This window comes from Phoca vitulina, unplaced genomic scaffold (assembly GCF_004348235.1).
Source record: "Phoca vitulina isolate PV1807 unplaced genomic scaffold, GSC_HSeal_1.0 scaffold12, whole genome shotgun sequence".
In the NCBI taxonomy this organism is placed as follows: Eukaryota; Metazoa; Chordata; class Mammalia; order Carnivora; family Phocidae; genus Phoca; species Phoca vitulina.
The window spans coordinates 24,310,339-24,329,089 of record NW_022589715.1 but is presented as its reverse complement, the minus strand read 5'-3'; the positions used below and the strand labels follow the sequence as shown (position 1 = coordinate 24,329,089).

The 18,751-nt window shown below is 35.2% G+C and overlaps 1 protein-coding gene across 4 annotated transcripts in view; it reads right to left on the bottom strand.

The window, feature by feature from the left end:
- Positions 1-18,751, bottom strand: part of EXOC6B (exocyst complex component 6B) — a 594,595-nt gene that overhangs the window by 244,311 nt on the left and 331,533 nt on the right. For all 4 annotated transcript variants that reach the window (XM_032410713.1, XM_032410714.1, XM_032410715.1 and 1 more), the window contains 2 exons: positions 15,147-15,281; positions 423-602 (listed from right to left, as the gene is read on the bottom strand). In XM_032410713.1, coding sequence (XP_032266604.1) covers positions 423-602; positions 15,147-15,281 — 315 coding nt within the window. The remainder of the gene's footprint in view (positions 1-422; positions 603-15,146; positions 15,282-18,751) is intronic.

Sequence of the window (18,751 nt, the reverse complement as noted above, 5' to 3'; positions counted from 1 at the left end):
TGCAGCTCCCCCTGCTTGTGCTCTCTCTCTCTCTGACAAATAAATAAATTAAACTTTAAAAAAATTAAATGGATATTCTAGGACTAAAAGATACATACCTGAAATTCTAACTCCTAAGTTTGTCTTCTATTTCTACCATGGCATTCACTATGTGTTTGCACGAATTACTTTAGGTGAAGTTAAGAGGAATAGAAATGGACATAATATTAGGGACCATTTTCAAAATAAACAAAATGCAAAAGTCAATGGAAAAATGAGAGAGGTCTCTAGATCTCCTCAAGGCATGATAATTATAGTGTGAGCTTTTATATCCTAAAGAGCTTCCCAGCTAGTTAAAGCACAAACAAACATCTTTCACCAAACTAAATTTTAAGAAAACTTTTTTCTGTATGATGGGCAATGTAAGAGCAATTGTCACTTACAGGAAGGTGTGTGAATACAGCAAAAGTGCTTCGTAGAAAGGCAATGAGGTCTACTAGGTAATCACTAGCTTTGTTGCCCAAATCTCCAGTCATCCAGTCATAGTCAGCCAGCTGTAGAAACTGGTCAATCTTCTGGTTTAAGTTGGTATAAATCTCTTCTTCAGCTGCATGTCTGGCATCCTATGAAATACAGAATTTTAAAAATCATTCAGACTTCCAGTATAATCAGATATTTCTACTTGGAGACATCTCACACTTACATCCACTAAGTAACAGAATTGGGAATATTAAGTAATATCACAGTCTTCATCAATTTTTCTTTTTCAAAAGCACAGTAGAGTCCTTTCTATCCTGTGTCTGTAAGACAAGCTATTGTTTTGCTTTACCAAATAGAGAATCTACCTTTACTGACTCAACTATCTGCATCCTTTTTTACTTTCCTACATTTGTTCAAAACTATACTCACTCTCAGGGTGTTAATCCTGTTCATCTCTTCTAGGACTTCAAGAACCTCCCTTCCTGTAATAATAACCTCTTTATAGCCCCTAGTCTCCTCATTTTGCTTAAAATAAGTATCCTGAAGTTTCAGCTTCATGCTATAAATATTCCCACGAGCTACTATTCTACCTCTCTAGTGTCTCTGTCATCAAGCTCCTTCAGATTGGTATATGCGGATGTTTCCTGAAATGTGTTCTAAGGAAAACCAGATCTGAAAAATGCTAACACAACAGCACAAGAGTTCCTAGATCGAATAAGTTTGAGAAACCCTGTTTAAGAGATTCATGATGTACACCAGCATATAAAAGGTTGTAAGAAGTACTATGGGACTAATGTTCCAAGAAAAATATTTTCAGGACAAACAGGTCTACTTGAACCAGGGCAATCAGGATTCCAGTGCTAACCATCCGTCAACATGGTTTGGTCCATAGTAACCCATGACTTCATGCTACAGCATGCAATATTCATTTTTCAGTCCGATCTTACTTGGTCTCTATTAAACATTCTCTCCTAGAACTCTGTTTTTTGGCTTTCACAACATAGTTTTCTCCTGGTTTTACTTTTACTTTTCTGGCCTCTTAATTCTCTCAATTTCACTGGGTGATTACATCAACTCCTAGAGCTTACACTATCTCTATCCAAACCTACTCTTGTTAAAGACCCATATATCTTTTTTTTATGTATTTATTTATTCTTTTTCTTAGAGAGTGAGAGCCCGAGCGGAGGGAGAGGGGTAGGCAGAGGGAGGGAGAGAGAGAATCTTAAGCAGGTTCCAAACTCAGCACAGAGCCCTACGTGGGGCTCAATCTCAGGAGCCTGAAATCATGACTTGAACCAAAATCAAGAGTCGGACACTTAACCAAATGAGCCACCCAGGCGCCCCAAAGACCTATATATCTGATTACTTCCTGGGCTTTATGACCACAGAAACTAAACACAATGAGTCCAACAGTAGATGAATCATAATCCCCACTCTGCACCTGTCTAGTTCAGTCCAAGGCAGAGATCTACACAAAATATTGGATTCCATTCTTCCCTTCATAGTCAATCACTGTGTCCTGTAAATCTAGCTCCTAAATTTCTAACACATACCTTCCTCTCCATTTTCATCATTTTAGTGGCTGCATAATTTGGCAATGTATTTACATACTATAATCATAGGCACTGACTATATTTATATGAACAATGTTTCAATGAGCATTTCTGTGGTTACATATTTACACACTTGTATGATAAACTAATACTGTCCTTGAATTCCCATTTTACTAAGAGTTTTCTTTTCATTAATAAACATTATTTTTTAGAAATTTAGACTTAAAGAAAAATTGAGCAGAAAGTACAGAGCAGTCACATTTACTGCCCCACATCTTCCCCTCCCACTGTTTACCTTATTCCAAAACTTCATTAGTGTGGTACATCTGTTACAACTGATGAACCAGTATTGATGTTTTATTATTAACTAAAATCCATAGTTTGCATTAGGGTTTGGTCTTAGAGTGGTACAGTTCTATGGGTACTGACAAATGTATAATGTCATATATTCACCATTACAGTATCACACAGAATAGTTGCCCTGTTCTACAAGTCCACTCAGTTCTATCTATTCATTCCTCCTTTGCTCATCCCCTGAATCCTGGCAACGACTGACCTTTATACTTTCTCCATAACTTTGCCTTTTCCAGAATGTCATATACTTGGAGTCTTACAGTATGTAGCTTTAGATTGACTTCTTTTCCTTAGCAATGTACATTTAAGCTTCCTCCATGTCTTTTCATAGCTTGATAGTCCATTCCTTTTCATCACTGAATAATACTCCATTGTCTGAATGTATCACAGTTTGTTTATCCATTCACTTATAGGAAGACATCCTGGTAGCTTCCAAGTTTGGCCAATTATAAATAAATCTGCTCTAAACAAATATGTGTAAGGTTTTGTATAGCTTAAGTTTTCAACTCATTTGGATAATACCAAAAAGCATGACTGGTGGATTGCATGGTAAGACTATCTATGTTTAGACTTGAAAGAAACTAATAAACTGTCTTCCAAAATGGCATTACCACCAGCAATGAATGAGAGTTGTTGCTGCTCCAGCATTTGGTGTTGTCAGTGTGTTGGATTTTAGCCATTGTAACAGTTGTGTAGTGGCATCTCATTGTAGTTTTAATTTACAATTCTCTCTCCATTCCTTAGTGAGGTGTCTGTTCAGACCTTTTGCCTGTTTTTAAATTGGGTTGTCTGTTTTCTTATTGTTGAGTTTTACTAGTTCTTTGTATATTTTGGATTTGTCTTTATTAGATATGTTTTGCAGATATTTTTTCCCAACCTATGGGTCGTCTTTTCATTCTCTTTACAAGGTCTTTCAGAGAACAAATTTTTCATTTGAATAAAGTCCAACTTAGCAATATTTCCCTTGATGGATCATGTTTTTGGTGTTGCATCCAAAAAGTTATAGCCATACCCAACGTAACCGAGATTTTCCCTTTTGCTATATTCTATAAGTTTTAAACACAAGTTTTGTGTTTTACATGTAAGTCTATGATCCATTTTGAATTAATTTTTGTGAAAAGTGTAAGATTTGTAATAAAAGTAAAAGTCTAATAAGTGTAATAATCTGTCTAGGTTATTTATTTCTTTTTGCATGTGGATGTCTAGTTTATCCAACAACATTTATTAAAAAGACTTTCCTTTCTCCATTAAATTGACTTTACTCCCCATCAACATTCAGTTGACTATATCAGTGTGGGTCTATTTCTGGGCCCCCAATTCTGTTTCTTTGATCTATTATCTACTCTATTGCCAATAGCACATTGTCTTGATTACTGTCGCTTTATAGTAAGTCTTGAAGTCAGGTACTATCAGTCCTCCAACACTGTTCTTCTTCAATATTGTGTTGGCTATTCTGGGTGTTTTGCCTCTCCATACATACTAAGAATCAGTTTGCTAATATTCACAAAATGATCTGTAGGGATTTGGATTGAAATTGCATTGAATTTATAAATCCACTTGAGAAGAACTTATATCTTGATAAAATTTTAAGTCTTCCTATACATGAATATGGAACATATTTCGATTTACTTAGATCTTTTTTTCTTTGATTTCTTTTCATCAGAATTTTATAAATTTACTCATGTAGATCTTGTTTATTTGCTAAATTTAAACCTATTTCTCTCGTTTGATGTTAATGTAAATGGCACTATATTTTTAATTGCAAATTGATGGTTTCCTTTGCTGCACTGGTATAATAAGAAAGCAAATGACTTCTGTATATTAACCTTGTATCCTGAGCCTTGCTATATGCACTTATTACTTCCAGTAGTTTTTTTGTTAAATTTTTCATATTTTCTACTTAGACACAATCATGTCATCTATAAACAAACTCCTACCTTCCCAATCTGTAAGTATTTTCTGTCTTATTGGATGTTGAACAGGAGTGGTATGAAGGGACATCCTTGTGCTTTTCCTGATTTTAGCAGGAAAACGTCTAGTTTCTCATCATCATGTATGATGTTAGCTGTAGGACTTTCATAGATGTTCTTTGTCAAGTTGAGGAAGTTCTCCCTCTATTCTAGGTTTGCTGAGAGCACCTACTGTTATGACTATAATTCTTCTTTAGCCCACTGATGTGATGCATCACATTGATTTCTGAATGTTAAATGAGTCTTGCAGACCAATAAGAAATCCCAGGGTCATAGGGTATAATTCTTCTAATGCTTTGCTGGATTAGGTTTGCTAATATTTTATTGAGAATTTTTGTATCTATGTTCATGAGAGATATTAGCCTGTAGATTTTCTTTCCTATAATGTCTGGTTGGTATTACATTAATGCTGGCCTCATACAATGAGTTAGGAAGTATTCCCACTGCTTCTATTTTCTAGAAAATATTGTGGAAGAATGGTGTAATGTCTTCCTCAAATATTTGGAAGAACTTTTTTCAGCTTTATTAGGGTACAACTGACAAAACTGTAAGATATTTAAAATATACAACACAATGATTAGATATAGGTATACACTAAGAGGATTTCCTACATTGAATTAATTAACACATCCAACATCACACTTTTTTTTGGGGGGGGGTGAGAACATTTAAGTTCTACTCTCTTACCAAATTTCATTTATATAATACAGTGTTATCAACTATAAGCACCATGTTATATATTAGATACTCAGACCTATTCTTCTTACAGTTGAGTGTTTATACCCTTTGATCAACCTCTCCCTTTTTCCCTCACCTATCAGCCCCTGGCAACAACTTTTCTATTCTCTGTTTCCATGAGTTCAACTATTTTATTAGATTCCACATATAATTGATACCATGCAGTTTTGTCATTCTCTGGCATATTTTCATTTAGCAGGATGCCTTATAGGTTTATCCATGTTGTTGCAAATGACAGGATTTCTTTTTCTTTTAAGGTTGGATGATATTCCATTGTGTATATGATGTGTGTGTGTGAGTATGCATATATAATTTCTTTATACATTCATCCATTGATGGACAATTAGGTTGTTTCCATGTCTTGGCTATTGTGAATAATGCTGGAATGAACACAGAAGTATAGGTAAGTCTTCAAGATGATGATTTCAATTTCTCTGGACACACACCAAGAAATCATATATGGATTGCTGGATGATATGATACCTCTATTTTTATTTCTTGAGGAATCTCCAAACTGTCTTCCATAGAGGTTGTAACCAGTTTACATGCCCATCAAGAGTGTACAAGAGTTCCCTTTTCTGGGGCACTGAGTGGCTCAGTCGTTAAGCATCTGCCTTCGGCTCCGTGGGAAGCCTGCTTCTCCCTCTCCCACTCCCTCTGCTTGTGTTCCCTCTTTCGCTGTGTCTCTCTCGGTCAAATAAATAAATAAAATCTTTAAAAAAAAAAAAGGGTTCCCTTTTCTCCACATTCTTGTCAGCATTTATCTTTTGTCTTTTTAACAGGTGTGAGGTGATATTTCACTGTGGTTTTGATTTGCATTTCCTTGATGGTTGGTGATGCTGAACACCTTTGCATGAATCTGTTGATCATTTGTATGTCTTCTTTGGAAAAATATTCACATCCTTTGTTCATTTTTTACTTGGGTTATTTGGGTTTTTTGCTATTGATTTGTATGAGTTCCTTGTATAATTTGGGTATCAAACCCCTATTGGAATTTGTGGTTTGCAAATATTTTCTCACACTCCATTAGTTGCCTTTTCATTTTGTTGATGGTTTCCTTTGCTGTGCAGAAGAGTTGTAGCTTGATGTAATCCCATTTGTTCGTATTTGCTTTTGTTGCCTTTGCTTTGGTGTCAAATACAAAAAAATCAATGTCAAGATTAATGTCAAACAGCTTACCCACTATGTTTTCTTCTAGGGGTTTTATGGTTCAGTCTTAGGTTCAAGTCTTTATTTTGAGTTGATTTTAGTGGATGATGTAATTCTTTTGTATGTAGCTGTCCAGTTTTCCCAACACCATTTATTGAAGAGACTATCCTATCCCCATTTTGTGCATTATTAGCTCCTTTGTTGTAAACTAATTGAGCATATATGCATTTACTTCTGGGCTCTCTGTTCTGTTCCATTGATCCATGTGTTTGTTTTTATGTCAATACCATACTGTTTTGATTATTATAGGTTTGTAATAAAATTTGACATCAGCAAGCATGACACCTCCAGCTTTGTTCTTTCTCAAGATTACTTTGGCTTTTCACAGTCTTTTGTAGTTCCATTCAATTTTTAATATTGTTTTTTCTATTTCTGTAAAAAATACCAATGGTATTTTAATAGAGGTTGTATTGAATCTGTAGATTACTTGAGTAGTATGGACATTTTAACAATAATAATTCTTTCAAAACCATGAACATGGACTGTCTTTCCATTTACTTGTGTCTTCTTCAATTACTTTCAACTAGGCCTGGTGTTTTCTGTCTTAGAAGGCTATTAATTATTGATTCAATTTCTTCAATAGATATAAAGCTATTCAGATTATCTATTTCTCCTTGTGTGAGTTTTGGTAAACTATGTCTTTCAGTGAATTGATTCAATTCATGTCGGTTACCAAACTGTGGGTATAGAGTTGTTCATAATATTCCTATATTATTCTTTTAAAGTCCATGGAATCAGTAGTAATAGTCCCTTTTTCATTTATGATATTAATAATTTGAGTCTTCCCTCTTTGATTCTTGGTTAGCTTGGCTCAAGGTTTATCAATTTTATTGATCTTTCTATGAACCAGCCTTCGGTTTCATTATTTATCTCTTTCGATTTTCTGTATCAAAACCATTCATTTCTGCTCTAATTTTTATTCTTTTCTTCTGATTACTTTAGATTTAATTTGCTCTTCTTTTTCTAGCTTCTTAAAATAGCTTAGATTATTGATTTTAGAATTTGATTTATTGATTTTAGAAATTTCTTCCTTTCTGAGGCCCCTGGGTGGCTCAGTCGGTTAAGAATCTGTCTTCAGCTCAGGTAATGATCCCAGGGTCTTGGGATCGAGCCCCACATCAGGTTCCCTGCTCAGCAGGGAGTCGGCTTCTCCCTCTCCCTCTGCCCCTCCAATCTGCTCATGCGCTCTCTCTCCCTCTCTCTCTAAAATAAATAAATAAATAAATAAATAAATAAATAAATAAATAAATAAATCTTTTTTAAAAAGAAATTTCTTCTTTATATACAATTAATGCTATAAATTCCCTTCTAAGCACTGCTTTTGGTGATGCCACAAATTCTGATAAGTTGTATCTTATTTTCATTTAGTTTGAAATAATTTTTCTTTAAGATTTTATTTATTTATTTGAGAGAAAGAGCACGAGAGCAAACATAAGCAGGCAGAGGGAGAAGCAGGCTCCTCACTGAGCAAGAAGCCCAATATGGGACTTGACCCCAGGACCCTGGGATCATGACCTGAGCCAAAGGCAGACACTTAACCAACTGAGCCACGCAGGCACCCCTAGTTTGAAATACTTTTTAATTTCTCTTTGAGACGTTTTCTTTGGCCCACGTGTATTTTTAAGTGTGTTGGTTAATCTCCAAATATTTGGGGATTTTAAAGCTATCTTTCTGTTATTTATCTCCACAGTTTACTTCCATGTGGAAAGAGCAAGTTTTATATAATTTCTATTCTTCAAAATTTGTTAAGATGTGTTTATTAGTCAGAATATGGTCTATTTTGGTGAATGCTCTCATGAGCTTGAGAGGAATGTGTATTCCACTATTGCTGGATGAACTATTCTATAAATGTCAATTTGACCCAGTTGATTAATAGTACCATTCAGTTCAACTATATCCTTTCTGATATTCTGCCTGCTGGATCTGTCAATTTCTGCCCCCTGGATTTGTCAATTACTGATAGATGGGTTTACCAAGATATTTTAGCAGGAAGAGTATTTATATAAAATACCATTTTAGTATCTTTTAAATACTCATGTATTTTTTCTCATTTGATCTATTAAAGTGGACAATTTTATTTTATTTTTTTTTAAGATTTTATTTATTTATTTGACAGAGAGAGACAGTGAGAGAGGGAACACAAGCACAGGGAGTGGGAGAGGGAGAAGCAGGCTTCCCACCGAGCAGGGAGCCTGATGCGGGGCTCGATCCCAGGACCCTGGGATCATGACCTGAGCTGAAGGCAGATGCTTAACGACTGAGCCACCCAGGCGCCCCAAGAAGTGGACAATTTTAAATAATTTTCTAATACTAATCATCCTTGTATTCTTAATGTTACTTCTATTTCTACTTTTCATGTCCTTCTAGATTATGTTTGATAGTCTATTATTTATGATTTTTACTTCAGTATTTACATTTAATTGTTCAAATTACTGTCTGTGGCTTCTCTGTTTTTTAAATCATTATGTTGACTTTGTAAAAATGAACTGAGACAGCTTCCTTTTTTTTCTCTACAATCTGGAATAGTTTAAATTATAGAGAAATTATCTGCTTCATGAAGATCTAAATAAATTCACTGATAAAATCATATGGATCTTGCCCAAATTTAAGAAGTCTTTAATAACTTTTTAATTTCTTTCATAGTTATTAGTCAATTTTCTATATCTTCCTGAATCACTTTTTATCATAATTTTCTTATAGATTCTCAAATTTATTAGCACAGTTACACAAAGTATTCTAGGTATTTTATTTCCTTTGATTATGAATTTCAAGTGATTGTGATTTATTTATTCCTTCCTTTCTTCTTTCTCTTCTTTCCTTTCGTCCCTCCACCTTTCTTTCAATCCTTCCTTCCTTCTTTTTAATTAGGCAAGGTAAGACGATTATTTTTTAAAATGCAACATATCCAGAGAAAGACAAATACCATATGATTTCACTCATATGTGGAATTTAAGAAACAAAACAGATGAACATAGGGGAAGGGAAGGAAAAATAAAATAAGACAAAAACAGAGAGGGAGGCAAACCATAAGAGACTCAACTATAGGAAACAAACTGAGGGTTGCTGGAGGGGAGGTGGGTGGGGAGATGGGGTGACTGGGTGATGGGCATTAAGGAGGGCACTTGACGGAATGAGCACTGGGTGTTGTATGCAACTGATGAATCACTAAATTCTACCTCTGAAACTAATAATATAGTATATATTAATTAAACTGAATTTAAATAAAAATCTAATTTTAAAAAATGCAACATATCCTTGCTTGAAATCTCTCAAAGACTTTAGTAGGATAAAATCCAAATTATCTATCAATACAAAACAAAGTGCTTCATAAGTTGGCATGTAACTACTTCTCTATCTCATTGCTACCCTCTTATTCTACACTGAATATGTCTGGTTTTATTGTATTCTTTCATCTTTTTTTTAATGATTTTATTTATTTGAGAGAGAGCATGAGCAGGAGGCAGGGAGAGAAGCAGACTTCCTGCTGAGCAGGGAGCCCGATGTGGGGCTCGATCCTAGGACCCTGGGATCATGAGCTGAGCCGAAAGCAGATGCTTAACCGACTGAGCCACCCAGGCACCCCTTATTCTTTCATCTTTGTACATGAAGTTGCCTCTCCTAAAAATGTCCCTTACTCTGTCCTCAGCTTTTCTCCACCTGGACACCTCCTGCTGGTCCCAAGACCCATTTCATGTTGTACCTTTTCTGGGAAGTCCTCCCTGAAGGTCTCAAAGCTGAGATAAGTATCTTCATCCTCTGTGGAGTTCTCCTCTTCTTCTAGACCTATACATGTTGATTTCCCTTAGAGCCTAATCCTCTCACCTTTTCTCTATCTACATTCATTTCCCAGAAGAAAGCCAGCCCCACGGCATTAAATACCATCTTTATACAGATGAATTCTAAATTTTTATTTCCAGCTATGACTTTGCCCTGTCAATTTAATATCTCTCTGCATACAACTACTAAATACCCGAAGCTTAATGTGTCCAAAATGGAAGTCTTGATTACCCTGCCTCTCCCCAAATCTGTTATTCTCTCACTGTTCCCCATGTCACAGAATAGCGCCACTATTCATCCAGTTTGTTTAGTTCAAAAATCTTGGAGTTATCCTTGCCTCCACACTTTCTCTTATAACCCCATCCCCAACCTAGCAATAAAACTTGCCATCTCTACCTTCAAAAATATTTCTTACTGCTTTCATCTTACCACAGTTGCCCAAAAAAGCATTATCTCTTACCTAGATTACCGCAATAACGTCCAAATTAACGAACCCTCTTCTTCCACTCTTACTCACCTACAGCATATTTATTTTCCACATGGCAACCAGTGTTACCCATTAATATATAAATCAGATTATCGCCACCACTCCCAATTTTCTAATGACCTTACATTTCAATTCAGAATAAAATCCGAAGTATTAACTGTGGCCTACAAGGCCAGAAAACATCTGACTCCTGACTATCTCATTTGTTACCACTTCTACCTCCAATGATAGATACATCACTGCCAGACTAAACCCCCACCTACTATTGTACTGTTCCCTCTGAATGGAAAGTCTATCTATCTGAAATCCAAATGATTCTATTTCTCATTTCATTCAGGTCATTTATTTTTCTTCTAAGTTCTTGTCATTACCTGAGATTAAATGAGATTTTTTTGTTTATCATCTATCATCCCCAGCACAATATAAATTCTGTAAAGTCAGGAGACTTGTTTATGAAGTTCATACCTATAAACTAACTGGTATGCAGTTAGATGCTTCATAAAAACTTGTAGAATCGATGAGGGATTAAATGTATTTATGGTATTATTCTAGCGTTTTTTACATAGTTCTTTATAGAAGTTACAGTGCCTGTCTTCCCTGCAGATTATACACTCTAAATCCAATGACTAAGTATGTTTTCTCTCTCTATCCAAGAACTTACCAGATTGTTGCGTAGTAGGTACACAAACAACACTTGTGATGGAGTAAATTAATAAATAACCCCATTCTATTTTGTAAGAGAATAAGGGAATTCTTATGAACAAGGAAAGCTAAGAATGCCAGCTTAATTATGTCACATATGGCAGAAACAAGGGGCAATTCTGCAGGAAAATACCTTGAAGACCTTCTGATTATTTTTGCCCCTTTTTTAGCATAAAGGTTTCCATCTGCAAGGGAAAGTTTTCTGGAAACAGTAGCTTAGGAAAATACACAACATGTAGCTGTTATAATTGCCATGTTTATACTGAGTTCTGGGGTAGTTGGTCTGAAACAGTCCTGGTAAAAATAAACTTTCAATGTGTTTTAAGCAATCAGTGTTTCCAATAAGCACTTGTCAACATGACCTTTAGTGGTCTCCAGAACTTCTCCTTTACTAAGTATTTAACCGGCTACTCAACTCCTATGGCTTCCTGTCTGCCTTTAATTTTCCCGCAGCAATTCTAATGCTGGAGCTACAACAAACTACACAAGCCATCCTTTGAGAGGATTTCTGATCATAATTTGAAAAGCCCTTGAAATAAGAAAATTGTGGTGGGTTAAGGGAAGAGTAGCAGTACATACTATATATATATTCCTCATATGAGAGACAAGTATAAATGAACCTCACATTTTAACTTCCTTAATCCCTCTTTTCTGGTGAACATTAAACTACAGTCCCTTCCACATTTTCTTTCCTGGAGAAGTTTTGGCTTCCATAGTAAATCAAGTGGAAATATTGTTGATGAAATTATTGCCCATGCTCCATAATAATACTAATATTTAATAGTAATTATAATGCCTATTAAACTGTCTAAGGTAATCCTAAAGTTCTTAAAGCTCTTATCATACTCATTCTTGGGTCTTTATTAGACAAATCTTTTCTTCACTAGAAGAGTTTCAATATTAATATAATGAGACATTATTAAAAAGTTTACAAGTAATGATACCAATATAATAAAACGTATAATAAAAAATTTTTTAGGTAATTTGAAACAATCCATAGTGACATCATGAATGTGTAATTCATCTGTAATTAGCTGACCTAATCACATATGTACATAAAGAATATTTTGTGAACATCTCAGTTTTTTTCAGCTTTATTGAGATATGGTTGAAAATAAAATTATATTTAAAATGTGCACAGGGACACCTGGGTGGCTCAATTAGTTAAGGGTCTGCCTTTGGCTCAGGTCATGGTCCCAGGGTCCTGAGATCGAGTGCCACATCGGGCTCCCTGCCCAGCGGGGAGCCTGTTTCTCCCTCTGCCTTCTGCTCTGCCTGCTTGTGCTCTCTCTCATTCTTTCTCTCTCTCTGACAAATAAATAATTTAAAAAAGTAAAAATAAAAAAGTAAAATGAGCATTATAGTGATTTGATATATATATTATGAAAAGTCTCATCATCTACTTATTAATATTCATTACACTGCATACTTTTTTTGTGAGAACACTTAAGTTATATTCTCTTAGAAAATTTCAATTATACAATACAGTATTATCAATTATAGTTATCATGTTTTCCATTAGATCCTCAAATCTTACTCATAGCTGAAAGTTTGTACCCCTTTTCCAATTTCTATTTCCCCCACCCTCCAGGCCATGGCAACCACTTTTCTCTTCTGTTTCTGTGAGCTTGACCTTTTTTTTTTTAAGATTCCACATATACGTGATATCATGCAGTATTTGTCCTTCTCTGTCTAGTTTATTTCACTTAGCGTAATGCCCTCAAAGTCCATCCATAATTGTCACAAATGACAGAATTTCCTTATTTTTCTTGGTTGGATAATATTCCATTGTGTATATATGTACTACATTTCCTTTACCCATTCATCTGTTGATAAACACTTAGGTTGTTTGCATATCTTGGCTATTGTGAATAATGATGCAATAAACATGGAAGTATAGATATCTCTTTAAGATAATGATTTTTATTTCTTTGGATATATACCCAGAAGTGGGACTGCTGGTCATACGGTAGTTTTGTTTTTAATTTCTTGAGTAATCTCCATACTGTTTCCCATAGAGACTATACCAGTTTACATACCCATCGACAGCATCTTTTTCCTACATCTTTGTAAGCATTTGTTCTCTCTTGTCTTTTTGATGATAGCTACTCTAACAGGTATGAGGTGATAGCTTATTGTGGTTTTTGATTTGCACCTTCTTGATGATTAGTGTTGTAAACATCTTTTCATGTACCTGTTGGCCATTTGTATGTCTTCTTTAGAAAATGTCTATTCAGTTCCTCTACCCCCTTTTAGTTGGATTATTTGGGTTTTTGCTACTGAGTTGTATGAGTCATTTACACATTTTGGATATTAACCCCTTATCAGATATATGATTTGGAAATATTTTCTCTCATTCCATCAGTTGCTCTTGTGTTTTGTTGATGGGTTTCCTTTGCTGTGCAGAAGCTTTTTATATTAATGTAGTCCTAATTACTTATTTTTGTTTTTGTTGCCTTTACTTTGGTATTAAATTAAAAACTCAATGCCAACACCAGTGTCAAGGAGTTCGCACACCATTTTTTCTTCTAGAAGTTTTATAATTTCAGATCTTACATTCAAATCTTTAGTCCATTTTGAGTTGATTTTTTTGTATGGTGTAAAAATGGGGGTCCAGTTTCATTCTTTTGCATGTGGTTGTCCATTTATTGAAGAGACTATTCTTTCCTCACTGTGTATTCTTGTATATACACCTCTGTTGTAAATTAATGTGACTATATATATATATATATATACATGGGTTTATTTCTGGGCTCTCTGTTCTGTTCCATTGATCTATGCATATGTGTTTATGTTAATACCATACTATTTTGATTACTATAGTTTTATAATATAATTTGAAACCAGGAAGTATGATGCTTCCAGCTTTGTTCTTCTTTCTGAAGATAGCTTTGGCTATACAGGTTCTTTCTTATTTCATTTCTTATAACAGAAAAAGAGGAGATCTTACTAACAGTTTTTATCTCATAAAATACGATAAGCAGTTATAAATCAAATTTAATTTCTTAATTTCTTAAATCTCCTTTCAAGGGAAGGTGCCAGTAAATAGGGAAAGAGGATAAAAGGATAGGAAAAAGTAGACACCAGGGGACATAAATCACGATTTCAACTCTACAACTTTATATCTAATTAACATCAACCTCTAGATTTCAAAAGGATGAAAAGGATTTCATTCAAAACTAAGACAATCAAATAATAACAATAATAACAAAAACCCAAAACATACAGGTTGGCCTTTACATCGGAATCTACCATTTTAGTGTTTAAGATGTTACCCTATTACTTTTTCTGCTTAATATTTATTTAAAGCTAACATGGCAATATAAAGGAGTTTCTTAAGGCTCTTTTAAATTAAGTCATTTACTCTCCAGAAACTCTCTATCAATCTGTCTTTTGCTCTACAATAGTGTCATTTTTCCCATTTGGTCAAAATCTAAATCAAAACTAGTGCTGGCACCTTGTGAAATGATTATAAAATTGCTAACGACAATAGTAAGGGACAGAAATTCCTCACTAAAAAGTAAAGTGATAAAAACTGGACACAGGACAGAGAGAAGCAAGAACAGCTAATTTAAAAAATTTAATTGGTGTTGATTTCGGTTATAACTACTATTATCTAGACCATACTTAGGAACTCTTGACTAAGATGGGGGCCAACTGAGGAAATAGTCATTTTCAAGTACAAAATACAGACAGATTTAGTGGAGTCTATTTTTAGACATTTTTAAGTCTAAACATCTAGAAATTAGCACTGCTATTTGTTTTTCTAAGGAAGTCATAAGCGCTTATTCTCAAAACCATGTTGTGAATCACACTACTATGCATCTTGAGAGAAACAAAGCCATTTAGGTAGAATGCCCCAAACTATGCACACCAGAGGCCATAGGGCCTTCTCACCTTAAAAGTTGTGGTGCCATAGAGCTTGGTGGTGTGGACTGTCTCTGGAAGCACATTAGTGATGTTGGTGATGAATTCTTCCAAGTACTTACAAGATTTCTCCAAGTGTGTTGTATTGATGATAATCTGGACAAGCTAGAAAATAACAAGCACAGGTAAGAGTCACTTGACTATTCACCCTACAACGAATGGCTCAATATGAAATCTGCTGGTAGAAGAAAAACAAGAGGCAAAGTGGCAGGGGCCATCTATATTCTACAGAGGGTCTGATAGAGCATGGGCTTAGGCTGTACTCCCTCCACGAAGCCTTCCCTGACTCCCAGAAGAGCACTTGTCACTCTATTTTAAACATATGTCTTCTTCTGTTTAAGAGACTAGACTTAGAACAAAAACTGCTACTGTTTAGCACAGTGCCTGGCAATAAATAATTGCCAAATGAATTAAGTAAATGAACTCCCACGGAAAGAACAAGAATAATTGAAATGGCAAGAAGAAGTTTCAAAATTAGGCATAAGGAACAGTGAGATGTTGGAATAGATTTCAGGATATTAACAAACTACATTAGCTTATGGAAGAAATAACATGGGCATTATGGTCAGAGAAACCAGCGAATTAACTATTTACAAATTATTAATCTGGAGAAAGTTTCTTAACTTCTCTAAGTGTTTCTTTATCTGCAAACTGTTAATAGTAATTTCTAACTCACACAGTTATTTTGAGGATTAAATATCCTTTTGTCACAACTACTTTCCTTTTCTAACAAGAGCAATCCTTAAAAACAACAGTAGTGGTAAGATAAAAAGTCATCTATAAATAACTGAGAGGAGGATGAAAAAGAATGACTCTCATTGTTAGGATAGAATTCAAGTTTGCATCACTAGCCATCAGGGAAATGCAAAGCAAAACCACAATGAGATACCACCTTATACCAGTTAGAATGGCAAAAATTAACAAAACAGGAAACAACAAATGTTGGCAAGGATGTGGAGAAAGGGAACTCTCCTACGCTGTTAGTACAGCCACTCTGGAAAACAGTATGGAGGTTCCTCAAGATGTTAAGAATAGAGCTACCCTATGACCCAGCAATTGCACTACTGGGTATTTACCCCAAAGATACAGACTTAGTGAAAAGAAGGGGCACATGCACCCCAAAGTTCATAGCAGCAATGTCCACAATAGCCAAACTGTGGAAGGAGTCAAGATGCCCTTCAACAGATGAATGGATAAAGAAGATGTGGTACAAAAAAAAAAAAAAAAAAAAAGAAGATGTGGTACATATACACATGGAGTATTATTCAGCCATCAGAAACAATGAATACCCACCATTTGCATCAACATGATGGAACTGGAGGGGATTATGTTAAGTGAAGTAAGTCAAACAGAGAAAGACAATTATCATATGGTTTCACTCATATGCAGAACATAAGCAATAGCATGGAGGACCATAGGGGAAGGGAGGGAAATCCAAAGGGGGAGAAATCAGAGAGGGAGATGAACCGTGAGAAACTTTGGACCCCAAGAAACATTATGGGGGTTTCAGAGGGGAGGAGGGTGGTAGGAGGGGGTAACAGGGTGATGGGTATTGAGGAGGGCATGTGCTATGATGAGCACTGGGTGTTATACTTAACTAAAGAATCACTGAACACTGCATCAAGGACTAATTATGTACTACACAGTGGCTAACTGAACATGATAAAAACAAACAACCAAACAAAAAAAAAACACTTCCAGATGACTAGAAATAGTCAAAGGGTCTCAAGAAACCAGAGCACCCAGGACAGCCCTTCCTTTACAAGTATGTTTTCTTGAGTAAGAAGTAACTTTCTCAGTGTGACATTAATACTTCCTCTCTCTCTCTCTCCCCCCGACAATAACATGGACAAACAGTAATTATTATAATGATAGAGGTAAACATGGCTAAGGAGATTAAGCATAATTATTCTATGTAAAAAGTGAAAAGGACCCTATTTTATATTAATAAATCAATGAAGAAAAAAAGAATTAAAGTTTGCAAAGTAGTTCACAATGCATTTTCTTACACTGTCTTCCCAGCAACCTGGAAAACTAAGTTAAGTGGGCATAATTATTGCTTCTCTTTTACTAAACAGAAACAAAAATGAAATGATTTTCTTTAGATCACAGAACCTAAATGGAATTAGGACTCAATCCAAGTCCTCTACCTTCAAATTATGGACTCATTGAAATGACTTCTGACAGAGCGTTTTGGCATAAACATAAAAATGGCAGCTGTGGAATGCTGCACACTTTGGTACATGAGGCTGAAATACCAGATTCTGGGTCTGCCATCAACTAGACCTCTCCAAGCTTTGATTCTACTCCATGTAAAAAATAAATTTAAATTTCAAAAAGGAGGGGTACCTAATTATTTATTTCAACTATGAAAACTATTCCCATTTCCCAGAGTCTAAAAGAAATACAAAGAGAAAATGGAATAGAACCTTTTTTTGTTTCTCTTTCCCACATCTTTAACTTTTTATTTCCACAAGAATGTGTGTGGTCGTGGGGTTGTGGCAGGCAGGGGGAGTTTGGGTGTATAAGGCTATGGATGAACTTAGATCTTCCCTCAGTCAGAGAGGCAGCCAGGAGAGTGGATAGATGACACAAAGAGAAATTGGAAGTGAAGATGAAGGTGGGGGATAATACACATTTTACAATCAAATGGTACTTCAAAACAATGCTTAAAAGCTGGAATTATACTTGAGTAGAACTCATTGTATTATACTGTGGAATATTAAACAAAAATATTAATAGGATTATAATCAGAAAGTACACTCTTATCTCCCCAACAACAAACCAGCACAGAGCTAAAGCACACTGTTCATTCTCAAAAAATACATGTCAAAGCATAATGACAATGCTTTAGTAATAGATTGGACTAAGGAAAAAGGTACCTTCTATTCCCCAAGGATCAGCTGGAAAATGTGAGGAAAATGTCTACTTTTGAAACATGAGGACAAAGGGCAGAAACCAGAGATGCAGTTCCAAAAAAAAGAAAAAAAATTAAAAGTTAGGGCAACAATAGGACTAGATCTTCGTATTATTCCCCACAACTCATCAGACAAGTTCATATTCCTCACTAAGCCCCTTCCCTTCATTCTACAGTTTGAATTTGGAGACTCTGAGTTTTGGACACAGATACTCTCTCTACAAAATTACCCAAAACATCAGACTTTTAACTGTAGAGTGCTCTAGGAAAAAACATCTACCAAAATAAGCAATTCATCACCCCCTTCCTTTTAACATGTTTCTCCCTCAGAGAAAGACTAAAATCATTTTAAAAATTTAAATAGTCTAAATTAAATCACTCCTCTTCCTGAGTGGGAAGGTGGCTACTGGCAAGATTGTCTTGATGTATAAGTCAGAAAAGTAAGAGAGTTAATTTGGAGAACTGAAGAATTTCTATTTTAAAGTCAGCATTACCTATAGGGAACACATTCAATCTATCAAAAGAAATCCTAATAATAAGGAGGAATCATGTCATGTTATCGAAATAAAAAACAGTGGCAGTCAAAGAGAAAATTGTCCTGTTTTGCAGGATATTGGCAGTTAAAAAAAAAAAAAAAGGAGGCGGCTTCACTGGGTAC